General features: G+C 40.3%; 1 protein-coding gene and 1 pseudogene across 2 annotated transcripts; both read right to left on the reverse strand.

The window, feature by feature from the left end:
• Nucleotides 1-468: 468 nt before the first annotated feature.
• Nucleotides 469-3094, reverse strand: LOC133717585 (cytochrome P450 704C1-like). Of its 2 annotated transcripts, none has more exons than XM_062144306.1 (6): nt 2684-3094; nt 2384-2602; nt 1665-1958; nt 1246-1566; nt 914-1117; nt 469-790 (listed from the first exon to the last, which is right to left on the reverse strand). In XM_062144306.1, the coding sequence occupies exons 1-6, from the start codon at nt 2972-2974 to the stop codon at nt 593-595; spliced, it is 1527 nt and encodes a 508-aa protein (XP_062000290.1). In that variant the 5' UTR covers nt 2975-3094; the 3' UTR covers nt 469-592. The 2 variants fall into 2 exon arrangements, with proteins under 2 accessions (XP_062000290.1, XP_062000289.1); XM_062144305.1 differs by having other exon boundaries at nt 1246-1572.
• Nucleotides 3095-9732: 6638 nt separating this feature from the next.
• Nucleotides 9733-13579, reverse strand: LOC133716775 (cytochrome P450 703A2-like; annotated as a pseudogene).
• Nucleotides 13580-20801: the final 7222 nt, after the last annotated feature.

Here is a 20801-nt window from a genome sequence, read left to right on the forward strand (position 1 = left end):
CTTTGATATGAAAAGTTAGGGATAAACAAAAACAATAACAGTACTATGTTACTTCTTCATCTTTAAACTTATATTTATGCACTTTTTGGTGCCCATCCTCTTGTTCTCTCTGTTTGAAATGCCTTCTATTCTGTTCTTCAAGCGTAAATAATAAAAACTAAAAAGAGTATTTTCATGGAGATTTTTCTCCTTGCCCACCCTCCGCTGTTCTACTGTTTGAAATATATATCTTGTTGCATGTACTACCCATGAGAAAAAATTTAGCCCTGTTTGTCACTCAAAAGGTGACTACCAAGTTTCTCCTACAGTATAGTGAAAACTCTCCAGCAGACCATTAGAGAAAAAGTTTCACACTTGTTCTTATGTGGTCTGTTATGCCAATTAATCGCACTCAAGATGGTTAATTGGTGAAAATATCAATCATATCACTAAAGCGTCTTTAATCACATAATATTTTTCTATTGTTGCATCAATTTATCAAGTAAACTTTTATTATTACCGTCCGAAGATGATAAGGCACATGAGCACTACTAGGCAAAGGAGTATACATAGAAAGACAAGTAATGCCTGAAGCAGTTATGAAACATGGGATTTAAGGTCTCGCATGCCATAATCTTGGGGAGGCCTTCACATAGAGACCTCCATCAATTGGTAGGGAGATCATGGTCTTGTAAGTGACAATTTTTTCCTCATAAGCTAGCTTGAATATATAGCTGCTTAAAAGCACAGCAGAAATGATTTTCATTTGCGTATAGGCATGTTCCTTTCCTAGACAAATTCTTGGACCGGCCTGCGTGTAATCACATAATCTCATCAGAAATCACATTTTGTACGTACCTTCATTTCCTTTATGTTTTAACATAGTGTGCAACAGCTAGCTGTGAGTGTTACTGTTTTCAATATCTTTTCTTACACTGAAGGATGTGAATTTGTAAGGGCTTTCATCCTGGAAAATGCCATTTTTGTCGAGCCATCTCTCTGGCCGAAACTCTTCTGCATCATCTCCCCATAGAGATTTCATCCTTCCCATTGCATAATGTTGATATACCACCACGTCTCCCTTTTTGACACTAAATCCATCTGGCCAGGTATCATCAGAAAAACACACCCTTGCATTCTATGAATGGCAGCATCATACAAACAAACTTGTAAGAAGTAGAATACGTGATTCAAATCCAGAAATGTGAGGAATTGTAACCTTACTGTCCTTAAAAGTATCAATTGATGGATATTATATTTACTTACCATTGGAATTGGAGGATAGAGTCTGATTGTTTCACTCAAAGCGGCATGGAGATATTGCATATTGTTAAGGGCTTCTTGATCAAGGCTTGCTGCAAGCTCATCAACACTTGGATTATCTTTCAAATTTATTACTTCTCTAACTTCCTGTGCAATCTTTTCTTGTATGTGAAGATGCTTGCACATCATATAAACAAACCATGAAAGAGAGCTAGCTGTCGTGTCTTGTCCGGCGGCAGTAACACAGAGGACCATGTCTCTCAAGTACTTTGGATCACTATCTTTCATTTCCAAACTCCTTGAAACCAAGTCTCTTTTCTTCAGCTGCCACTAATCCTCATTACATTAGTAATGATAAAATACCAAGTTAATTCACTCTAGCTATAAGCAATAACAAACAGATGACATGGAAAGTAACTCACATATATGTTATCATCTTCTGGACTCTGGATAGTTTCAATCTTGCTATTGATTAACTTATACAAAAATCGATCGATCTCTTTGATGTTTTTCTTTAGCTCTGCTTCCTTACCGATGTTTAAGAAGCGTTTGATCTTCCAGAAAATATCAATCAACCGATACAAGGTAGCTTCTTTCCCCGATTCAAAAGCATGGGAAAACCGGTTACCTTCTTCATCTTTTCCACTCATGCTGTCTAGTTCGATACCAAGTAGAATCTTGATGATTGAATCTAACGTTGATTTCATAAACAAATCCTTCCAAAAAAACAAGATTTATGTAATTTCAAATAGATATAACAACTTAAGACCAAAAACCAAAACAAATATAACAATTGAACCTTCCGTACATGCATGTTTCACAAACAAGTTTTTTTTCATATATCATTAACTACTTATGGATTATCAGTTAAGTGAATAACTTTTATTTAATGCCAACTCAGTTGTCACATAAGGTGGTTTCTAGCTGCTGATAGAAAGAAATGGTGAAATTGCTCATATCTTACATTTAATAACAAAAACTCTACATTAAAATTGTTGTGGTTCAGGTGGTGAAGGCAATGGGCTATTTCCTCTCACCTACATGCAATGGCTTATGTTTAACACTGAAGTCCTCAATGGGCATGTATGTCTTAATAACAATGCAATGTGATTGGTGAAACACTGAAACGTTATAGACATACTTGGATCTCTATTGCTTGGTTGCTGCTGGTTGCAGCTGCATGAATTATGCCAGCAAGTTTAATTGCATTGGTTTTGAAAACTGCACGACTGAAGTCTCTCAATACTTTTGTTGAGAATTCAGCGCTCAACAACTTCCTCTGATGTAGCCATTTTTGCCCATCCACTGAGAAGATCCCATCGCCTAGTCCATCTGACAAAATGTTGTTCATATACGACCCCTGCAGCATGTTGGAACTATAACTTAAATGGCATGTACGTATAAATTTAATTTCTATATATTTAAGCAGTACACATCATACCTTGCCATAATTAGCGAAGTTTGTTTTGAGCACATATTCAACATTTGCAGGATCTACTGTGTAAACCGCCCCTTTGAACAAGTCGAGCATCCTGTAAGTGTAATACTTGCCTGCAAGCTCAGTCATGTAATGGTGTAGCCTAGGGAAGTTGATAAGTTGGTGCACGACAGTTCCGGCAACAGGATGGTATCTCTTGTTCTTGTCACTCAATCTTTGGGCATGGTGTCTAACCACAACTACAGCTAAAACTAACGCTAAACTCAATGCTACTGCCACGGAAGCAAAATCCATGATAGTGTTGATGAAGATTATAGTAGCAGAGGAAGATAGCTTTTCTGTTTGTGCGGATCAACTCCTTATATATAGGCTTGGGACTCAGCAATTAATGAACAATAATGAAGTGAACAAGGCTAGCTCCACTTCATTTAAGTATATGGGGAGTACTGACGAATAATGACATCGAACATGTTGGTGTGATTGGAAAGAAATGACATGGCTGGCCAAATCTCCATCACACATTTCTTATCACAAAAGTTTTTCTAAATTGCAGTGACTAATCAGTGAAGCTAGCTTATGAGTTTCTGTCTAGACCAACAGTTCACTACTCATGATTAACATTTCCCCCTCTCTTTCATGTTTTGTCGACATTTTTCATATGCCTATGCTCTGCTTAGCCGATAACTCAACTCGTGCTCTGGAACAAACGGACAGTGAAATGAACAAATGATTGTTGGTCCAATAGCCCGTTCCAGATACAAACATATTTTGTGTTATTTATTTATTTATTCTTGGTACTTGATAAAATTTCAGTAAACCATGCATGCTATTTGTTCTTTAGTATATGACTAGGCTAGGAATACCCAGAACAAATAGTATATTCTAAAGAACAAATAGCATGCATGGTTTACTGAAATTTTGTCAAGTACAAAGAATAAATAAATAAGGGTAAAATTCACAAATGGTACCTGATCGAACAATCACGAAATGCAATTTTTGGTACCCACAAATTTTTAGAGAATCTCGTGATACCTCGACTATTCCTCTGTTACCCCATTTGGTACTTTCGTCTAATTCCTCGTTAAATTAGTTGATGTGGCACATATTTGCAGGGATAAAATAGTCAGCACAGTCAGCCTAGTCATCTTATTCATCCATGTTAGTATCTCCAACATACTACTATCCCTTCCCCTAAAAATATCCCAAATTTCCCTCCAAAACCTTCAGATTTTTCCTCCAAATCTTGAACCTAGGCTTAATTAAGCCTAAATACATGAATGATTAATAATATGTTTTCTTCTAACGTTGATTCATTGTATTATGCTTACAAGTATTTTGAATATGATATATGAATTAATGCAGTAAATCTTAAACTTGTCAACTTCATCGAAACATCAAAATATTCATTACAATAATTAAACTCTGAATAATCTTTATAATATAGAATAACTAAAACAAACAAAAGGTCACACATTGACCATAATCTAGGAACAAAAGGTCACAGATTGACCATGATATCATTAACAAAAGGTCACGCATTGACCATTTAAATGTTTGAATACTAAGTTAAAAATAAACACAAATGTCAAGTTATGTTTTGACCCCAATTCCTCTGGCTTTCCTTGCAAGTTCAATATGGCAGGTTCTTTTGCAAGTTAAACGAAAGAATTCTCTGGAGCTAAGATGGCTTAGTTAAAAAAAAAGGGTCTGGGACATAGTTTCAGACTTTCACTTTTTCCTCCTATCTTTTTAAATGTTGGGTGAAGACAAACACAACCATTCCCACCATCAGTTTCATCAAACAAACATAAATTAAACCACTATAGAGCCAACTAGAAACAAACAACAAAGACCCATTCCCACCAGATGCATTTAAATAGACCCAGAACAACAACAAACCAATTCCACCTGAATTATGTTTAGTCATCAATACACCCAACGAATCTTGTACAAATCAATAATTTCAACAAATAGAAAACATATATAAACCATCTTGGGACCACAAAGTGAATGAGAAAGTGACACCATCAGTTTCATCAAACAAACATAAATTAAACTACAATGGAGCCAAACTAGAAACAAACAACAAAGACCCATTCCCACCAGATGCATTTAAATAAACCCAGAACAACAACAAACCAATTCCACCCCAATTATGTTTAGTCATCAATACACCCAACGAATCTTGTACAAATCAATAATTTCAACAAATAGAAAACATATATAAACCATCTTGGGGCCACAAAGTGAATGAGAAAGTGATGCTCACAATGAAGTTCAAGGGTCCCATTAACCCTAAATTCATATCTCCAGTACTCGTCCTCCTCTATGACCATCTTAGCGAGCTTTTTCAGTAAGAAAGATAATCGGATCTCGCTTTGAATCTCTTTATGTCGATCAATCAGTAGAAGAAAGAATGCTCGATGGATATGAGATGAGAAAGGGAATTTCGAGTCAAAAGTTTTCTAAATTCTGAGTCAAATGTCGAGGAAAAAGAGATTTTAAGGGTGGTGTGGGCAAAAGACAATTTTGTCCATGCCCTGATGTCTACGTGTGTACCAAATATGTGCCACATTAGCTAATTTAACGAGGAATTGGACGGAAGTACCAACTGGGGTAACATAGGAATAGTCGAGGTACCACGAAATTCTCTAAAAATTTGTGGGTACCAAAAATTTCATTTCGTGATTGTTTGGGTATCATTTGTGGATTTTACCCAATAAATAAATAACACAAAACATGTCTGTATCTGGCACGGGCTATTGGACCAACAATCATTTGTTCATTTCACTAGGCTACACCATTACATGCTTATCAACTTCAACCATTTGATCGAACTCATGGAACACTAAAAGTATCAAATATATTCTTTCATGAATTTTCTTGGTTTTCGATTTTGAAAAATCATAAACACAAATCCGTAAAGATTTCTGTATTTCATCGGATTTCAAGTGTTGACTTTTCTGTTTTGTTTAGTCACTACGAGCTTGATTCCATCTTCCCTGTAACGCTGTTTGCTGAGAATTGCGCAACTGCCATTTTATTCGCATCTAAGGACTTTTGGCAACATCAACTGCAACTGATTTGCGGGTAATTTTTGTTCTGATGTTGACGCTGCATTTCTATCAATTCTGCATGTCATGATTGTGTCTGTTTTTCTTCGATTTAGGGTTTCTTTGTTGGGTTTTCTTTGGATTTACAGTTCGTCAAATTCGATTCGGGTTGAAAGATCGGGTTTTGGTGATGAGTTAAATTTTTGGGTTTCACGTAATCTGTTTTCTCAAGCTGATAGACAGGATCTTTTCTTTCTCTCTTTTCGTTCTTGGCTAAGGTTTGTGTTTCTGTTGTTGATAGAGTGAAAGAGAGGGAGAGAATTGCAGAGAATAGGTTCTGCATGTTCTCTGTGTGTGTGTGTTTGTGTTCTCTGATAAGTGAAATAATCAAGAAAAACGGAGAATGAAAGAATTTGTGGTTTTACATATATACATTTATCTGCAATGGGCAGCTTGTCTTCTCTTTGTGAAATTGCTCAAAAGGGTAAACTGTCACGCCCTGAATTTCAATCACAAGAAAGGGAACAAAATCAATCAAACACAAGGACTCTGGACGTGATGGTTCGGACATCAACCAAAACAGCTAAGAAAATTTTCTTTTAAACAAGGCAACTAGCTATGTCCCGAACCCACAATCTGAATACAGACCCGTTCTTTAGAATCACATATTACATTACACAGAGTTTGCGAATTAAATTGCGTTAACAACATAATAAGAAACCGCTCCTCAGAGCTTACTACACAGTGGAAGTCTTAACAACAGTAAAGCCACAAAATTAGCTTCCTACCCGATCAGCTGCTACAAAGTCTCAACTTCAGCCACGATTTCCCTGACCTGCAGGATCAACCCCTACACCATCGAATAGTGCACCGGGTTGCCACACAATAAACCCGGTAAGCTTATGAAAGCTTGTATGAGTAAACTCAAACCACAAAGCAGAAACACATTCTTAAGTCTACTCAACCTAAACAACAATAAGCACATAACTCAGAACTACAACCATCTGTTTCATAACCTTCCATAACATGCTTACATAGGTCAACTCGTGACTAAAACCACATGCTCATATTCTCAACCTAGAATCCAATTACACAAATTCCAGTCAAACAAAACCTCCTCAAGTAATGTTTGGAAATCTTTTGACACACAACTGCGAGTCACAAAGATCATACTCATTTCCTTCCCACCAGAAGCCTTTGTCATCAACATGACATCAAAGGTGAAAATAATGAATCACCCTCCTATGCTTACCACATAGCACAATCGTCACCACTATGGCCCTTAAGATTAATCAAACCATCAATCATAAAATCAAGAAGAAAACAAGGCAATCACAATTCAAAACAAGCGAAACAATTCATAGTAAACCCTGCGTATAGTTTAGTTCAGGAGGTTACATTAAGACAAGCAATTCAAGTCATAGTAATCATCATAACCCCACACTCTAACATCCGTAGGTAGCTCCAACCATCACAGCAGTCCTCTCGATCGTTGTTAACATAATAACAATTCAACTCCACTACAAAGCAGTCATCACACTGATCATCACACAAATTTCACCGGTCATCACACAGATAGCCATCATCCTACTGATCATCACACAGATTTCGCCGGTCATCACACATATAGCGATCATCCAACTGATCATCACATAGATTTCGCCGGTCATCACACAGATAACGATCATCCAACTGATCATCACACAGATTTTGCCGGTTCATTACACAGATATTCCTACACAAGCATGACAATCATCACAAAGATTCATCACACTGATGTCATTGATTCATTACACAAATATTCCTACACCAGCTACCATATCTTAAATCTCAATTAAGACGGTCATACTAGACTTATGGTATCTCAACACATGAAATTCTACAATCACAACTCAATACACAATTTCACCATTCTCGAGCAATAATGAACTCATTTCAATTATTGTTCTCATCACAATGAAGCCACCAATACATATATATTTCACGTAAACACACACACACACACACACACACACACACACACACGTAGTCATCCACTCAGGAATGCCACTAATACCAACTATAGTCATAGTTAACCTAATAACTCCTAGACAATATGGCAATTATGCTCATAATGAATATCGTGAGATTTACTCACCTCTGAATCCCGCTGCGTCTTCACATGCTAACCAAGATAAGCACAATCGTCCCAATCCGCTCAACACAACTCTGTCAAGTACCTAAATACATATGGTCTCGATTCAGTGCACGAATCACAAAATCACGAAGTGATTAAAGTTTGAAACTCCCGTTTTGAACTAAAACCACAAAAGTGACGCCAATCGAGGCGAAACCACATCTGAGACCACCCAAAGTCTCCGGAATACTTCTACGATCGATATGTCAAAACCACAAGTCGATCGAACGCTCGAATCCTCACGGATCGAATAATCGAACGGTTAGAAACCGTAAAAATCATAACATACTCATTTGATCTCCAAAAATTATGTATTATATATCAAAACGCTCGTATCGACGAGTAGATGATATATAAAGCCAGAAACTGTCCCTTACATGGCCGGAATGCCGCCAAATCGCCTCCACAGGTGGTTGCACAACCACCGCCGGCCAAAACTTAAAACCACATCAATCCAACCGTCCAAAATGTCAAGAATACCAAGTAGAGCAACTTTAATACATGGGGTTCAAGCCAACTCATCCTAGATTGCCGCCTATCGCAATCCAAAGCCCAATACACTGTTCACCATGAGTTGACTTTGCTCCGGTGAAAATCGCTCAAAGCCACCACCACGGATCGACGGAGGAGGCTTCTTTGAGATCAACCAACTTGGTTTCAAGCCTTGCCGTCGCCTGAGTTGGAAATTCCGGTGGGATCCCGAAGCTCTAAGCTTTCTTGGCTTCGATCCGCCACCTGGGACGAGAATCGGAGCAAGCCGTCACCACAGGGAAGAAGGCGACGCTAGTCTGAATCGATTCGGGCAAGCGCTGTCGTCAGAGATCGCCGAAAAATTCGGGTCGGGTCAGGCGGGTACGGGTCGGGTCGGCCGGATTGCAGAGAGAGTTTGGATTTCTAGAATTTTTCGGAAACTAACCAAAAAAGGAAATTTGGAATTATGAAATAATTTCCTGAAAAATCCAATTTATACCAAATGGAAACTTTTTCTGACGACCATAACTTCCTCATACGAACTCCGATTTCCGCGTTCCTCATGTCCACGAACTCGTATCGACGTTCTCTACGACTTTTGTGAAGGAAGTTTTTGGAGAAACCCAACGTATAAAAAGTCAACCTTTGCGCCCCCCCTAAAACCATACTTTTCGAATAAAAATTCGTCCGAAACACTTCTGCCTCATCCACGAACCACGAAATCGTCCAACAACCACTAATTAAATTCTGAAAAATCCTCGGAAAATAATAATGAATTTCTGGGGTACTACATAAACTTTAGTAGAAAACTTGGCATGCATTGTTTTGAAAAGTAAACATTTCAAGGCTCACCTTGAATCATTTTCTGGACATGTTCATAGCTTTCGGTATCATTTTGATTAAGCTCATGTGCAATCATCTACTCCCCATCAAGGTCTTCTTCAAGACAAAAAAACCTTCACAATATCTATATATACCCACTGAATTTCCAACTCTTAAACCATAGATTATTATCCTCAGAGTCATAAATCAAAGAACCCATTAATTAATCGAGGCGGGATTATGTCTTGAGATTGATGAATTAGAAAAGGAAAGGAAAAAAAAAAAAAAAACAATAAAGTGAAGAGAAGTGGATGTTTAATTAATCAATCATTTGATTAATTAATTAAACTATTAGTTAGCCAATGCTTAGTTAATTGCAGCACGTGTTACCCTCCACCTTCTCATTCCATCAGTTTCCTTCTTCTTTCCTAGTCATGCACGTGGCAGCCAAGACCTTGCAGCACTACACACTAACACACACCAGATCACAGGCCCATTTTAGTCATTTTCCTACCTCACACACAACCTTTTTAAGTTTTTATCCTCTTCTCTTCGACCAAATTGGAGGAAGGGTCCGCCGGATGCATGCTGAAGGTTTCGCGTACGACACAGCGTAGGTAGTTAAGATGGGGTAGGTCTGATTCGTTGACCATTCTATGTTGATCCACGACTGAATCGAGCTCTTCTTGGATCTTACGGAGGATGCTTGATCACCTCGGCCATCGCCCATTCGTTGGTCACAGCAGAAGTGTCTGTGGCTGCAGCTATCATATCCTGAAACTCATAAATCCATAATTTAAGAAATTGGCAACTAAAATTATATACAAATTAGTATTTTTTTTTTTTTTTTTAATAAAGGGCTGGAGCGGCTGCCCTCAAGCCTTGATTAATGAAACTGTCGAATACAAAGGGGGGGGGACATTGAGCCTAAACCCCTGAATACAATAAGCATCTAGAGTATTTTCCGAAATAATATCAGAAATCTCTACAGGAGACTTGTATTCTAACAAGCACCAACTAGCAAAGAGTGCACAAATAGCTACTCCATTTGCTTTAACATAGCAGTGACACAGCGGAAAGATAACTCGATATGTAACCCGATTACAACATAGCATCATTACCAGATTTAGCACAGCTTTCCCCCTATGTTGCCGTTGGAGAATAGCTCCGGCGACACTTAGTTTCATCTTACCACTAGGAGGGTGCGACCATTTGGGAACTCGCGACCTAACTAGGGCAAACCAGGCACACAAAAGGTGCAGTCCGGGACTAAGCCCACGTCGCCCTAACACATATTGGTAGGGACTTATTTCTGGCTTCAAGCCAATTCTAATGAAAAGAAACAAATAACATAAATATAAACTAAAATAGTTTGGGCTCGAAGCAAAAGCCCAGGCCCATATAGTTCTTAGCTCAAACACATGTCGAGATCTGCAGCCACTGTACCAGTTGCTCCCATGGAATCCCGCCGCCAGCCTTCTGCCATACACACCCCTACCCCTGCCATCCACGACCTGAGCCGACCAACCCAGCTCTGAAACCGGGAAGAAGAAACCCAGCGCTTCACCATGATCTACACCCAGGCCAAACCAGCGGCGAGTCGCACCGAAAACCGCCTCCCACCCAATCCTACCGCTAGGATCGATCCCCACCAAGAAGAAGAACTCTAAGATCTCGCCATGAAGATCGCGACCGCCACTGCCAACCACTGAACCACCACAAGCCTTCCCATCCATCGCATCTGGATCCCAGCAAACCAACCCCATCTGATCTCCACATTGACTGCTAGGCATACTAGAGGACCAACGAACAGTCCTTACACCTTGAACAGCCCGTCCGACGCCGCCGCCATGAAGGCGTGCCGTCAGACAAGGCATGACGGCACAATGTAGAAGGCCAAGCGCGTTAGGGTATTTTTTTCTGTGACAACCTTAGTATGTTTTTGATTTTAATCAACAACAAAATAGTGAAGAAAAGTAGCTTATTCTGGAATTTTGTATACCACAATAGAATACGATAATGATACTCTAATTTTAATTTAATGTGCTCGATCGGTGAGATGTGGCATATTGGTTATTTAAAATAACTGGCACCGTGGATGTTACAAGTTTAAATTTCACTGATATTATGAGATATGCAGAGTGAGAATAAAAATTGAATATTGAATAACTCTTTTCTACACGCAATCCAAAATAAAAGTAGTACCCTCATTCTTAATAGACACGTACATCATCATCTCATTCACAGACTTTCTATAATAATTTTCCTATAAAGTTAAAAAAAAAAAATTAAAACTAGATCGAAATTATGCAAAGGTCTGCCTGTATTAGAGCTTTGATTTCCACATCCTCCATATGCTTTTTCCCATCCTCACCTGGCAAAGACAACAAAAATATCCACAAAGTCCATTTCTGCCCCATCTTCCTCTCCTCCAGTTGGCTTGCTCTTCTCCTCCCTTACCCTCCTATGCTCTTCAAGAATCTTGGTATGAAAATCATCTACCCTTTTCTCCACTTCCCTCATTTTCTTCTCACAACCGTAAGGATCCACCCACCTCCAAATTAATTGGCAAGTAATCTCCCAAATATATCAACCCCAACAGCCAAAATAACTCATGGGTTATGTGCATGAACTCCATGGCCTCTTGTGGACCTGCCGACCCGGCCCCAAAATATTGTTTACCAAGCAACATCCTAGTCACATTGTTCATAGACCACCCACCCAACACTTCCCTCAAGTTCACTGCCTTCCCCGTCTGGGCCATGGCCCAAACATCTTGTACGAGGTGTTGGGCTTCATCGGCTCGGTGTTTGGCAAAAGACTCTAGGCGTTTTGTTGTTAGCAAGTGTTCCATGCATATTCGCCTCATTCGCTTCCATATATTGTGGGCCCAATGGGGCAAGCGCAACGTCGCCACAACCATAGGCCAAATGCACCGCGGCCAAAGTTCGCGGCCGTGATGCAAAGACGTCATCTTGTCGAATAAGTATTTCACGTATGATGTCGGGGTCGTTGGTGGTGATGGCATCAATGCTCCCAAGTCGTAGGTAGACCAGCGGCCCATACTTGTCGCATAAAGATGCCATGTCTCTGTGGGGTAGAGGGCCCAAATGAATCCCAACACCGGCAATCTTGCCGGCCCGAGAGGAAAAACCTTCTCGGTTTTTGGCCCAAATCTCCGCTTCACCAATTGGTATATGATACTAGCAATTGTGGCTGCAATAATAAAAGACACAGGAGATGTAAATCCATCTATAAACTATACAAGGATGAATTATGGTCGATTGAATGATGGTCTTCGTGTTGGCCATGCAACCTTTTCTCCCCTTCCTCTAAAAACTAGGTTATGTAATCATGCCTCCAAGTGTTCAAGTTAAAAGTAGAAGCACAAGTGCCAAGAAGAGGAACCCCTCAAACCTCAATGAGGTGAAGAACTTGGTATTTATCTATTATGATCGATAGCAGCATCGAAATCGTGATGACTAATTACCAGCACTAGAGTTTTGCTATTAGCTAGGGGAGTGAAATTGGCTCCCTGTTATGCAAACCACACCTCTTTCTTCGTTTTTGCACGAGTGCTTTTATACATATAGCCATGTGCTTATCAAAAGAAAGAGGGAGCTGGCCCGTATATATGCTTTTCTAAAAAGGGGTCAATTTAGCTTCCCAATTAAATTAAATTAACAAATATATATGTTCAAATCGTTGTGTAGTGATGAAACTTGGCATAATCTCAAGCTGCAGGCATGAGAGGAAGATGGAGACACACCTAGAAGCAATAGAAATTAATGAGTGGCATGGGAGAGAACGCTGATAGAATGTAGAAGATGATGAGAACTTTTACTTTTTTTGGTAAATTTCCAATAAAAGGTATTTAATTAGTGGTATTTAAAACTCAATTTGACACGTCACCATCTAATATATGCTTGCATTCTACACAGTAAAAACTGCTCACTCTGTCAAGCATGACCACTAGATCAATCAACGTTAAAAATTACTCACATGGAAGTTGCAAACTTTTGATTCATTCTATAGCAATTTCAAATAATGGTATTTGGAAATCAATTCAAACATCACCGCCAACTACATTTTTTTGAGGAAGGGATAGTATGGCTGCCCTCAAGCCATAACCATTAATGAAATTGCAGAATACATGTGGGAAGAGGGGGGGGGGGAGACATTTTGCCTGAACCCTAAATTATAATAAGGCTTAAGAGAACTTCCTGAGATAATAACAGGAGTCTCGACTAAAAACATGTATTCTAACAAGCACCAATTAGCAAAGAGTGCTCTACTAGCTACTCTATTCGCTTTACAATTGTGGTGACATACCGGAAAGATATTGCTCACGCAGAGCCATAAGTCACGCAGAGCCATAAGTTGTTGTTACTATCAGCTTTCCCACTATGTTGCCACCGAAAAATAAATCCGGTGACACTCAGTTTCATCATGCCACTTGGAGAAGGGGGGGGGGGGGACATTTTGCCTGAACCCTAAATTATAATAAGTCTTAAGAGAACTTCCTGAGATAATAACAGGAGTCTCGACTAAAAACATGTACTCTAACAAGCACCAATTAGCAAAGAGTGCTCTACTAGCTACTCTATTCGCGTTACAATTGTGGTGACATATCGGAAAGATATTGCTCATGCAGAGCCAGAAGTTGCTGTTACTATCAGCTTTCCCACTATGTTGCCACCGAAAAATAAATCCGGTGACACTCAGTTTCATCATGCCACTAGGAGGGGGGGGGGACATTTTGCCTTAACCCCAAATTATAATAAGCCTTAAGAGAACTTCCCGAGATAATAACAGGAGTCTCGACTAGAAACATGTACTCTAATAAGCACCAATTAGCGAAGAGTGCTCTACTAGCTACTCTATTCGCTTTACAATTGTGGTGACATATCAGAAAGATATTGTTCACGCAGAGCCATAAGTTGCTATTACTATCAGCTTTCCCATTATGTTGCCACCGAAAAATAAATTCGGTGACACTCAGTTTCATCCTGCCACTAGGACGCTGCAACCTCTTAACAATGCAAAGAACTCGCAACCTACCTAGAGCAGATAGGGCTATACATGTATAGACCGGGACCAAGCCCACCTAACTTTACCAAGAATCGGTAAAGATTTATTGAAGGCATAAAGCCAATAATAACTAAATCAAAGCAATGAATTAGAACACATCAAATTAAATCAACCTAGCAAAGGCCTAAAGACATGGCCCAGGACCAGGCCCACCCATAGGGTTACCAGTACCACAAGCCTGTGATGATCCAAGCCCACGACTCCCACCTGATTTGCGCCACCACCCCCACAACGACACCGTCAACCTGCCGGCGACAAGCCACCACTGTTGCACAAGACCAATCAACCAAATAGACCAGACCATATCTAAGTCTAAATCGATCCCGTAGAGAGACCGTCGACCAATCTGATGCTCTTATCCCAATCCTAGATGCATGCGCACCCAAACTCAACCTTATTAGCTGTCGTCCTCCCAGGCCCACGACAAACCCGTACGTGCTACCACTGCTCGATCTCCAATTTCGCAGCATCTCACACCTCCGTCTGCGATTTCTGGACCGCCACACAGACGAGGTTAAAGACGATCTGGGGAAAACAAATCCTCTAATATACCAACCCATCCTAGATCTCGTCCACACCAATTGGCCTTGCTGTTGATCTTGTCGAACCCACAAGCCTGTCCGACGACAACGCCCAGAAGGCGTGTTGCCGGACGGAGCATGAACGGTAGAAGTTTGGTCACTAGACGCGTGAGGCCCATTCTGCTAGACTAGGATTTTTTGGCATTCTTTTGCATGCGTTCACCACCAACTACATTCATGTACGCATTCTCCGCAATAAAGTTTGGTCACTTTGTCAGACCTTTCCACTAATTTTAATCGACTTTAAAAATTGCTCACATGAAAGATTCAAATTTTTGATCCGTTTTGTAAAAATTTAATTAATGGTATTTAATTAGTGGTAGTTGAAACTTAATTCAAGACATCACAACCTAATACATGCCTGCATGCTCTGCTCTAACATCTAGTCGCCCTATTAGACTTGTCCACTAGTTTAATCAACGTTAAAAATTGCTCATGCAAAGTTGCAAACTTTTTTATTTCTTTAGTGAAAATCCAATTAATGATATTTAATTATTGGTGTTTGAAACTCAAATTGAATAAATACAATCTAATGCATGTACTTATTCATTCCACGCACTAAAGCTGCTCCAAATCTTCAGTCCTCATTCTTCTGTCTCCTTTCCCGGCTCCCACTAAAACCTAGTTCACATGGAAATTGCAACTTTTGATTCGCTAACCAATTAATGGTAATTAAAACTCAAATTAAAACTTATGTCTATACATATATTTGTTATTTGTTGATTGATTATAATTAAAGTTGCAGATATTAATACTCTAATAATATATTAGGATCGGTCCACTAATTCAATTAACTTTCAAAACGACTCATGCTCATTTTAGATAGCATTTTCTTAACATGAAAATTGAAACTTTGATTCTATTTTATAGAACCAATTAGATCGAATTCAATTGGAGCAATTCAATCAAATAGATTTACAACTTTGAAGGCTTAGGGATTGAGTGATAATTTTCCTGCATAAAATTAATTCAAGCATATATAAACAAATATCTGTTTTAGAGAAACGGTAATTGAGAGAGAATTGCTATGTATTTTCATTGATAATAGGGACCTCTTTATATAGAGGATTACAATGCATAGAATCCGAATCATACAAGGAAAGGTAATCATACATTGAATAGGAATCTCTAAGATTCTTCTAGTTAAACCTTATTACCACTAGGTCAAGTAACCTAGAGTTTGGGCCAGACACATATTCTAGATTTACTTGAACACTCCCCCTTGTGTCGCCCAAACGTGGTGCTTCTCTCGTTGCCTCATTAAAAACCTTGCCGAGTAACAAAAACCCTGTGGGACAAAAATAACCTCGGTCGAAGGGGAAAAAGAGCACAACACACCCTTCACGTTTCAAGACCATACATGTAGACACTTCCCCTTGATGTCTGCATCTCCCCCTGATGACAACGGTCATGGGAGTTCGGATAACTTCCGCAAACGATGCTATCAACATGTTTCTCGAAAGTGGAATTTAGGTAATGACTTAGTGAGCAAGCCTGCCACACTGTCCTCAGATTGAACCTAGTTCACTTTGATCTTAAGGAGAGTCTGTTGTTGCTGATTATGCTTGGTGTTGTCACTTTTGATGTTGCATTGCTTCACTTATTCAAAATAAGCAGCATTATCCTAAATGCTCATAGGCTCATCTGTGGTAGACTTCAAACCACAATTGTTCGAACATGCGTAATTATGGATCCAATCCATATACATTCACGAACCACTTCATGAAGAGCAATGATCTCTGCAATGTTCGAAAATATAGCGATTAGGGTCTATTCTGTAGACCTCCAAGATATCACGGTCTTTACCCATGGTGAACACTTAACCAGTTTGGGAAGACTTTTGTGTGGGTCAGAGAGATACCCAACATCAGCAAAACCTTCCAAAACACATGTTGTTTTGGGATGGGGATAGTGGACGCAGGCCAGTGTTGGCGGCGTTCCTGGTGTGTGATGGGTCTGAATCCATCATCTCTTTATAGGGATAGAACAAGCTCATATCAATCGTACATCTCAAGTACTGAAAGATATCTTTTTCCACCAATCCAATGGCATCGCGTTGGCACATAGCTATATCTAGCTAACAAGTTTACTGCAAATGAGATGTCAGGTCTTGTGCATTGAGCTAAGTACAATAATGCGCCTATTGTACTCAAGTAAGGCACTTCTGCCCCTAGCACATCTTCGTCATCATCCTTCAGACGAAGAGGATCATTTTCAAGATCAAGACTACGGACGATCATGGGGGTGCTTGAAGGTTTGACCTTGTCAAAATTCCTAAGCATCTATCAACACGATGCTCAAGTTCCAAACCGAGACATAATCGTGTTCTCCCAAAATCCTTCATCTCAAACTCGGATTTCAAGTGTTCAGCGGTTTCCCTTAACTCTTTAAGGGCTTCTAATGAAGATCATGTCCAACATGAACCGCGATAGAATCCGAAACTTGTTATAGAAACGCGCGGGCATATCCCTTCCCAATCAAGTAGTCACTTTAGTAAGCGTTTCAACCTTATTGGAAAAGCGCTCCGTGGTCTAGAGCCACTTAACTTGAAGTCCACCACAAACCTTCATGTATATTCCGTATCTAGATCCCCATAGAGATACGTGTTGACCACATTTGTAAGCTGCATGTTTAGTTATTTGGAAACTACCAAACTGACAAGGTAGTGGAGTGCAATGACATCCATTACGAGAGAATATGTCTCATCGTAGTCGATTCCAGGGCGTTTTGTGAGAAGCCTTGTGCCATAAGGCGAGATTACCATCTCTTTTTCTCATCACGCTTTCTAACGAAGACCCATTAGTCAATAGGTTTTATGTCAGGAGGTGTTGGCATCACTGGCTCGAGAACCTTCCTCTTCATTAGAGAATCCAACTTAACCTGGATCGCATCTTTCTATTTAGGCCAAATTTCTCTACGTTGGCATTCATTCATCAACGGAGCGTGCTTCGATATCATCAGACTCAACAAACTCATGCGCAACGAAATGCACGACTACATTATCAATTATGATGGAGTTTCTATCCCACGTCTCATGTACACTAGTGTAATTTTCAAAGAGCTCTATATTCTCAGGAATAGGTTCTGACGTTGAGGCGTCCCCCAACGATAACCATAACCCGGAAGATTCTCATGAGACAGATTTTGAGTCTTGATGATCAAAGGATTGGAATGTGCCAAAGTATCCTTCGAACTCACGGGCCTCCCACGCATCCTAGCTGGGGCCATGGCCTATAACGCCAGAGTGCCACTCTCTTTGGCGTTGGCGCCATGCCTACCTCCGTGTAGGGTGGCGGTACATCCTCTTGTAGGGACGTCCATCCTTGCAGGCATGTTTGCAGCATATTTGTGTGATCTCGTCACTTTAACAGGGATCGAGATGAGACATAGTGGGGACAGGCCACGACATCCTGTCGTTCCTGCTGAACATCAGTGTTCTTATCTCCCCCTAACGACGGGAAGACTGTCTCATCAAAGTGACATCCGCAAATCTAACGGTAAGGAGATCGCCTTGCAAGGGCATTAAGTGACGGACGATTGTTGGAGTCTCAAATCCAACTGAGTTGCCCATTCGTCTGTACGGACCCATCATAGGGCACTGTGGCGGCGCAATTGGCACATAAATGGCACACTCAAAAGATGCGTATGTACGATACTTGTACCCAGTCACTAGCTCTAATGCAGAGGTAGATTGAGTGGCAGTGGGTCGTAGACGAATTAGCATAGCTGCATGCGATATTGCATCACCCCAAGCGGATATAAGGAGATTGGTGCACATTACCAATGTCCGGACTACCATCGTAGTCGTTTTCGCGAGACCATTTGGGTGTGTACATGAGAATATGATGTCCAACACCAGTCCCATTGCAATATCCATTGAAAGTTTTCGATGTAAACTCTCTAGTATCGTCAAGTCCAATTGACGGAATAGGATGATTCGGGGAGTGAGCCTGTTGTCATATGATATGTGCTAGGAGTGTAGCATAAGCAACATTACAAGTGGACAATGGCACAACACGTGACCAGTGTGTTTGCGTGTCAACCAATTTCATGAAATATTTAAGCGTCCGCAACTTGGTTGAATCAGTCCACAGAATCCCCATGGATTCTATGTAAGAACAGAATGAGTATTTTCATATCCTTTGCATAGGACGGTCTCAGTCCAAACTTCCCTAAGGAACAGGCTTTGTAAAACGAGCGAGAGGCATTAGAAACAACCAATGAGGATTTTGGTTGGGCCTAAGCGTCTGAAACGCTATTTGAAGCAAAGTTGGTGATTGCAACATCACCTGAGGCGTCATCACCATGATGTACGCTATCCATGGCGTCATAGATAGGGACTGTGTCAGCCTTAGGCTGGTGGTGGACGGCGGTGGCGCTAGAGGCAGCGGCGGCAGTCACACTTAGTCCAAGAATCAACCTTTGATTCATGCTTCATTTCGCTCGAGAGAATGGATGTCCGTGTGAAGTCTTTTGTAGACGGATCATCATATCATGACTAGGATGATCTATCCTGTCATGACAAAGCCAATATGTGTCTAAATCCAAGAGATTTTCTCTCATAACTTGATTGGATTTAATAGCTCAAATAGTGACATAGAGTCTACTAGAGAGACACATAAACTTATCTAAGATGTGCCTTTGTTCGCAATCATTAGAGGTATTGCAAAGGAACTCATTTCCGTTCTCTACATGCGTTTTCGCATGGAATTCGTTGACTATTCATAGGGTACGATTTGCCCTAAGAGCGTAGAGAGTTTCTGTGACAATAATCAAGGTGCCATTTGGCAAGTGGAACTTGGGCTATTCCATGTCCTTGAATTAATACTGATGGCCCAGCCATCATAGTCACAAAATAATATGCTCAGAATCAAAATGGAGTCATAATGAAAAGAACTCAAAATTTTATTCATAAGCCAACAGAGTACATCATTGTCTCTTAACCATTAGGAGAATCTAATCCAAATGCTAGCTAATGCAAATTACCTATTGCATCTCTTGGAAAAATAAAGACTTAAACAGAATTGGCGATCTATTGATCCCAGCCAGATTTGTAGTCTTCAATCCTTCACTCTAGATCATCTTCTTGATCTTCTTGTTCCACATAGTGAGCTTCTCTTGCTTCACAATATGCTTTGTAGGCGGTGACAATTTCTTCATGAGCTCTACAAATGTGTGCCCAATGATCGGATACTCCACATAGAGAACATACATCTCTTTGCTCAGACTCCATTGATTGAGACGCCTTGAAAGCGTCATTTAGATGGCTCTTAATGTTGGTGGCGCCACCAACATGGCCAGAGGCGTTGCCTCCCTCTCTCTTTCCACGTTGACCTCTTCGGTTCCGTGTTCGCCTATTTTGGCGGTTACCTTCCCAAGTAGAGCGATTATATGGACCAGAACGTCCAGAAGTATCCCTAAGATTAGGGTTTCGCTCTTGGCGCCATCTCTTAGGGGCGCGACTATAATTGGATTCCGGAATATGCTCTGTTTCCATGGATCTTGAATTATAGTTCTTCACAAGGATGTGGTCATGGTTTTCAGCGACATTCATGGCTCCAATAAGCTCATGAAACCTTGTGATCCGTTCTACAGTAACATCGATTCGATAGTTCTTAGCAACTATCAATGCAGAGACGGGGAAGGTAGAGAGAGTCTTCTCAATCAACATCGCATCTGTGATCTCTTTACCACAGAATTCCATTAAGGATTTAATGCGAAGTGCTTTCGAGTTGTAGTCAAGAACTGACTTGAAATCACAGAAGCGGAGGCTATGCCATCTCACTTCTAGGTCAGGAAGCAGGGAGTCACGGACGTTGCCAAATCTTTCTTCGAGTGAGACCCACAGCCTTCTGGGGTCTTCTTCATTCATACACTCGTACTGGAGCGAATCATCCATATGACGAGTCATTAGGATGATGGCTTTC

This window comes from Rosa rugosa, chromosome 6, assembly GCF_958449725.1.
Source record: "Rosa rugosa chromosome 6, drRosRugo1.1, whole genome shotgun sequence".
In the NCBI taxonomy this organism is placed as follows: Eukaryota; Viridiplantae; Streptophyta; class Magnoliopsida; order Rosales; family Rosaceae; genus Rosa; species Rosa rugosa.

What these genes read in the sequence shown, in the direction of transcription:
- LOC133717585 (XM_062144305.1), bottom strand. Translation starts at nt 2,974, where the DNA reads ATGGATTTTGCTTCCGTGGCAGTAGCATTGAGTTTAGCGTTAGTTTTA. An exon ending in ACCAAGCAATAGAGATCCAA is followed by an intron (nt 1,959 to 2,383) that starts GTATGTCTATAA and finishes TTTTTTTGGAAG; the next exon opens with GATTTGTTTATGAAATCAAC. An exon ending in CAGAAGATGATAACATATAT is followed by an intron (nt 1,573 to 1,664) that starts GTGAGTTACTTT and finishes AATGAGGATTAG; the next exon opens with TGGCAGCTGAAGAAAAGAGA.